At 42.6% G+C, this 6,345-nt stretch overlaps 1 protein-coding gene across 1 annotated transcript in view; it reads left to right on the top strand.

The window, feature by feature from the left end:
• Window positions 1-6,345, top strand: part of Mtap (methylthioadenosine phosphorylase) — a 48,844-nt gene that overhangs the window by 17,159 nt on the left and 25,340 nt on the right. Inside the window, exons 4-5 of the mRNA XM_021200196.2 lie at window positions 787-873; window positions 3,633-3,691. Coding sequence (XP_021055855.2) covers window positions 787-873; window positions 3,633-3,691 — 146 coding nt within the window. The remainder of the gene's footprint in view (window positions 1-786; window positions 874-3,632; window positions 3,692-6,345) is intronic.

Below are 6,345 nucleotides of genomic sequence, written 5' to 3' on the forward strand. Positions count from 1 at the left end.
TCCTGGAACTCACTTTGTAGACCAGGCTGGCCTTGAACTCAGAAATCCTCCTGCCTCTGCCTCCCAAGTGCTGGGATTAAAGGCATGTGCCACCATGCCCGGCTGCAAAGAAAATTTCTTATACAATATCATGGTATAGTTAAAAGAAACTGTTATCAAAGAAAAAGGCCTAAGTTTTTATGTCTAGCTTTCTTTACTCCATAGTAAATGTGGTGAGAAGCAGCCTTGATCAGAAAGATATTTCTATAACTTTTGGGCTCAATTTCTAACCTAAAAGTCATATTCTGCTTATCTGTGACTTAATTGGGGGTAAATGTGGTGCAGTCAAAAACAGTGGCCTATGTTTTGGCTATGTCAAGAACAGAAGGGGCTGGAGAGATGGCTCAACAGTTAAGAGCACCAACTGCTCTTCCAGAGGTCCTGAGTTCAATTCCCAGCAACCACATGGTGGCTCACAGCCATCTGTAATGGAGTCCAGTGCCCTCTTCTGGTGTGTCTGGATAGAGCAATGGTGGTGTACTCATATGCATAAAATAAATAAATAAATCTTTTAAAAAATAGAATAGAAAAGACCATTGAGTTTTATTGTTTTGTTTGGGGGTTTTTGCTTTGATTCTTTTTAATAAAAGGGCTTTACAGATGTACCGTTCTTCGTAATTTTCAGAGTTGTTTCCCTTTGGGGGTTGGTAGGAATGGGAATGGGCCTGTAAATACGGTTCAGTATCTTTTCTTAAAATGAAGTATGACCAGATGTGACCATCTTCTTTCTTCTCCTTTCTCCCCTAGATTGGAATAATTGGTGGAACAGGCTTGGATGATCCTGAGATTTTAGAAGGAAGAACTGAAAAATATGTGGATACTCCATTTGGCAAGGTTAATGTCCGGCTGACAGAGTGCTGGCTTGGCTGTGGCTTATTCCTGGCTTGCTTTGTTTTTACTAAGTTATTTATTCACTTTACATCTGTATCAAATCTTTTCCCTCCTCTGGTCCAGTCCCTCCCTCCTACACACCCCCCCACACACACACCCCACCCTTCCACTCTTCCTCTCCTACACAGTCCACTCCTTCTATACCTCCCACCATGCCTAATCGATTTCCCCCTTTTCAGCAAGATTCAAGTGTGATCTCCTTGGGCCGTCCTTGTTACCTACCTTTTGTGGTTCTGTGATTTGTAGCATGGCTACCCTGTACTTTATGAGTAATATCCACTTATAAGTGAGTCCATACCATGTTTGTCTTTCTGGATCTGGGTTACCTCACTCAGGATGACATTCTCAAGTTCCATCCATTTGCCTGCAGATTTCATGTCTTTGTTTTTAATAGCTGAGTAGTATTCCATTGTGTAGCTGTACTACATTTTCTGTATCCATTCTTCAGTTGAGGGACATCTAGGTTGTTTCCAGTTTCTGGCTATTAGGAGTAAAGCTGCTGTGAACATGGCTGAGTAAGCGTCCTTGTGGTATGATGGAGCATTTTTTTGGGTATATGCCCAGGGGTGGTATTGCTAGGTCTTGAGGTAAATATCTTTCCAGTTTTCTGAGAAAACACCAAGTTGATTTTCAAAGTGGTTGTACAGGTTTGCACTCCCACCAGCAATGGAGGCTAGAACATCCTTGATCCGCATCCTCACCAGCACGTGCTGTCACCCCAGTTTTCGCATCCTCGCCAGCACGTGCTGTCACCCCAGTTTTTGACCTTTGCTATTCTGTCAGGTGTAAGGTTGAATCTCAGATTTTGACCTTTTGATTTACATTTCCCTGAGGACTAAGGACATGGAACATGTCTGTAAGTGCTTCTTTGCCATTAGAGATTCCTCTGTTGAGAAACCTGATTAGCAATGGATCCAGTTTTTTAAATTGGGTTATTTGGTTTTGTTGGTATCTAGTTTCTTGAGTTCTGCATATTTTAGATATCAGTCCTCTGCCAAATGTGAGGTTGGCGAAGATCTTTTCCCGTGCTGTAGGCTGCCGTTTTGTCCTTTTGACTGTTCTTAGAAATAAAAGACTTAATGATTGTTTGGATTTCCTTGGTGTCTCTTGTTATGCCCCCCACCCCCCTTTTCCTTTCTTGTTTTGTTAATTAGGATATTTTCCCTCTGCTTTTTAGTTTGGCTAAGGGTTTGTCCATCTTGTTGATTTTTCTCAAAGAACCAACTCTTAGTTTCATTGATTCTTTATATAGCTCTCTTTGTTTCTATTTCATTGATTTCAGCCCTGAGTTTGATCTTTTCCTGCAGTCTACTCCTCTTGGGTTGGTTTGCTTCTTTTCTTCCAGAGCTTTGTGTGTACCGTGCTGTTACGTTGCTAGCGTGAGGTCTCGCTAAATCCGTTAGGAAGCGCTCAGTCCTGTGACCTTTCCCCCTGAGCATACCGTTTGGGTATGTTGTGCATTCGTTTTCATTGGATTCCAGGAGGTTTTTAATTCCTTTATTTCCTTGACCCATGCTCACCGAGGAGAGAGTTGTTCCACGAGGGTGTAGGCTTTCTGTTGCTGTTGAAGTCCAGCTTTAATTCATGGTGGTCTGATGAGATGCAGGGCTTATTTCACTTTTCTTGGATCTGTTGAGACATGCTTTGAGACCCACTATATAACCAATATTGGAGAATGTTCCCTGAGGTGCTAAGAAGAAGGTATATTCTTTTGTATTTGGGTGAAGAGTTCTAGGCAGGGGATTGGGGACAGGGGGGGTGTCACCTGGTTGTCACTGCTGCTGGCAGGCCTCTGGCTTGATTTTTTTTTTTTTTTTTTTTTTTTTAACTTAAGGGTAACAGTTGGTTTTGTGTGGACAGCCTACAAGGCCAGAGGTCCTAGCCCTGGATTTCCTCAGCTGAGGTTTCCATTAAGCTACAGGGGACCGATGACATGGCTTTTGAACACATATGTGACATGACTTCTTGGTTTACACTTCTAGAAGTCAAGATGTTCATTTTCCATTCAAATCTGTTTCTAAGTTAGAGTCCAGGTCGCACCACAGGCTGGTGACTGACTGGATGATGAGTCAGTATGAAAGTGACATTTTCTGATCCAGATGAGCCGGATAATAGTATCCCTCCAGTCACGGGCATTCTTCTGACAGAAAGCCCTCTGACAAGAGCTTGCAGCCCAGCCATGCCCTCATGTTCAGCTAAGTTCTTCACCTGACCTGGGCTCTTCCAAGGACTTTCTCATCTTGCTCTTAGCCTTGGGATTTCTTACGGACATTAGTTCTCCAGTCTTTTCCCTGTGACACTTCAAGTGGCCGTCTTAGGCCTGGACATCACAAGCACGCGGTTCTGTCACTGACCTCTTGGTGCCCCCGCAGTGTTTTCTTAAACCCTCAGCCTTGCCCTTCACACCGTTGTCTAGAACCATCCAAATGCCATCGACACATGTAAGGTTGGTCCCCTGGTGCTCTTTCTACCTTCAGAACCTGCGGAGTCCGTGCTAGCGGAGAGCTCAGTCACTATTTATTGACTGATAATGTGATAATGTCAATCATTAAAGATCTAAACTCCTTTCCCTGTGCTGTAACATCACACTCTCAAGTTCCCACCAGTCTGTCGTGTTGTTTAATGATTCTAACTTTTAAGAGCTCTTTGCGTGTTTTAAAATTACTAAGCTGTAACGCTTTATTTTTTTCCATTGCATGCAGCCGTCTGACGCCTTAATTTTGGGAAAGATAAAGAACGTTGATTGCGTACTTCTTGCAAGGTAAAATATTTAAAGTTTGTTGTTGGTTTTTTGTTTTTTGTTTTTTTTGGCTTTGTTTTATTTTTAAACATTACCACTTCGAGAGAATTTAAATTTAACTTAAAGTCTGGGAACAGGTAATAATGCAGGTGTGAGTTGTACGTCTGTAGACTCAGGACTCTATTTGCCACACGAGGCCCTAAGATAAGTTCAGATTTCAAATACTTAGGAATTCAGAGATCTCGATTCCCACTTCAGTCTGTAAAATGGTCGGTTTACCCGACTCGGAAGGTTCCGTTTCCGTCCTAACGACAAAAACCAGTTTCCTTTCATGATTTCCTTTCTTCCAGTGATCAGATAATAAGATGCTTTGTCCATGACAGATCCTTGTGTAGGAGCAGTTGGTTTTCTGTGGAGGGGAGGTTTGGCATCCCTGGACTAATACGGTTACTTGTGCCTGTCTACTCACTCCCCAAACAGAGCTAGTGGGGTCTACCACTGCACAGAAAGAAAGCACCGTCGTGAGGAACTCCCCTGCTCATGTGTCGCCCACAGGCAGACTCTCTCAAGCATGTCAACAGGTGGTACCTTCTAGAAGGATTGCATGGTCTAGTGGTGGGGAACAAGTCTCGGGCCAGCCCACACTTACATGTATTGATTTTATTATGTAAGATATGGCACTTGGGAGGCAGAGGCAGGCGGATTTCTGAGTTCGAGGCCAGCCTGGTCTACAAAGTGAGTTCCAGGACGGCCAGGGCTATACAGAGAAACACTGCCTCGAAAAACCAAAAAAAAAAAAAAAAAAAAAGACATGGAAAGGGGACTTTTCAAAGCTTTGTCTGGAAAACAGTGAAGTGGAAGGCCCTTGGAAGCCAGCAATACTAAAATGGAGTTGTTAATTGTCCCTCCCTATGAATTTCAGACAAGTCTCCTTCCTTGGTGTGTGGTCACTGCTAGAGAGCTGCCTTTTTTTTGTTTTCAAGCTCGGGGAAGAAACGATTGTTTAAGTTACACTGGTGTTTCATTTGTTCTGGAAAAACCTACTAAGAGCTCTGGAGGCAAGCCCTAGGAAAATGTGTGCATCTCTGGGTAATGATGGGTCCCTCCTTAGACCTCATCTGTGAGCTCAGAGTGGAAGCCTGGGGTGCTGTGTTGGTCCACAGTTTGTTAGCTATCAAGAGAAGATAGAAAATTCTCTCTCTCTCTTTTTAAAATTATTTACTTTATGAATGTGAGCACACTATAGCTGTACAGATGGTTGTGAGCCTTCATGTAGTTGTTGGGAATTGAATTTTTGGTACCTCTGCTCACTCTGGACAACCCCTGCTCTGGTCAACCTTGCTCACTCCAGCCCAAATATTTATTATTTTAATCTTCAGAAACACCAGAAGAAGGCGTCAGACCTCATTACAGGTGGTTATAAACCACCATGTGGTTGCTGGGATTTGAACTCAGGACCTTCGGAAGAGCAATCAGTGCTCTTACCCACTGAGTCATCTCACCAGCCCCAGAAAATTCTCTTTTAACTAAGAACGGAATGATAGTGAGGCATATTTAACAGCTCTGTCGAGCACGTAGCTATTTCATTATGTGCTTTACCGATGCGGAGGAGGGGGAATCCTGTCTTCAAGTGGGCTGGATGACTTGGGAGGCCAGAAGGAAAGTCACTGAGAGAGCTTTGAACCAAAACTGGTTGCCTACCAAAGCCCAAAGTTCTTTCTCCAATGCTTGGATATATCTCCACTCTTCTAAATGTGACTACTTGAATAAATAATAGGATGCATGTAGGTGTATGCAAATATGCGTATAAAATAGATTTTAAGTGTATTTTCCCATACTGAGTAAATATGTAAGTTATAAACAAACCTTTCAAACACTGAACATAGGCTTGTGTGTTACTTGCTTCTAGTGTATTTCTGTCTTATCGCCAGTAAAGAAATGAACTCTTGGCAAAGCTACTTCAGTAGGACTTGCTTGCGTTAGTTTCTCGAGAGGCCTAGATAGTCTGGGCATCTTTATAAAATCCCGCTCATAAGAACATAGAAATGCCATGTAACCAATGTGAGTTTTAAAATTAATTTTAATTAATTTTTATTTGTACACATTAGTGTCTTGCCTGCATGTGTGTCTGTATGAGGATGTTTGATCTGAAGCAGGTATTACAGACAGTTGGGAGCTGCCATGTGGGTGCTCGGAATTAAACTTGGGTCCTCTGGAAGAGCAGCCAGTCCTCTTAACCACTGAGCCATCTCTCCAGCCCCCTAAAATTAATTCTAAATATTGAGCAGTTTACAGCTGTTGGCTTGAGTTTACTAAATAATTGTGGATTCTTGGGCTCAGGTTTGTGGGTTTCAGGTGCTTGAATAATTTTAACCAGATGTATGTGTTTGTCCAGAGTGATATCTACATGACAGATGCTAAGGAGGAAGACAAGGGCAGTGCCCTTGGGGCAGATTGTAGTTGTAGAGGTGGGCACCAAGAAGCCATAGAGGGGACATTAATGTTGTAGTTGATTTTCTTGTGTTTTGGAGATTGTGTCTTGGATATTCTAGGTTTCTGGGCTAATATCCACTTATCGGTGAGTGCATATCAAGTGAGTTCTTTTGTGATTGGGTTACCTCACTCAGGATGATATCCTCCAGATACATCCATTTGCCTAAGAATTTCATAAATTC

The sequence above is a fragment of the Mus pahari genome, chromosome 6 (genome assembly GCF_900095145.1).
Source record: "Mus pahari chromosome 6, PAHARI_EIJ_v1.1, whole genome shotgun sequence".
In the NCBI taxonomy this organism is placed as follows: Eukaryota; Metazoa; Chordata; class Mammalia; order Rodentia; family Muridae; genus Mus; species Mus pahari.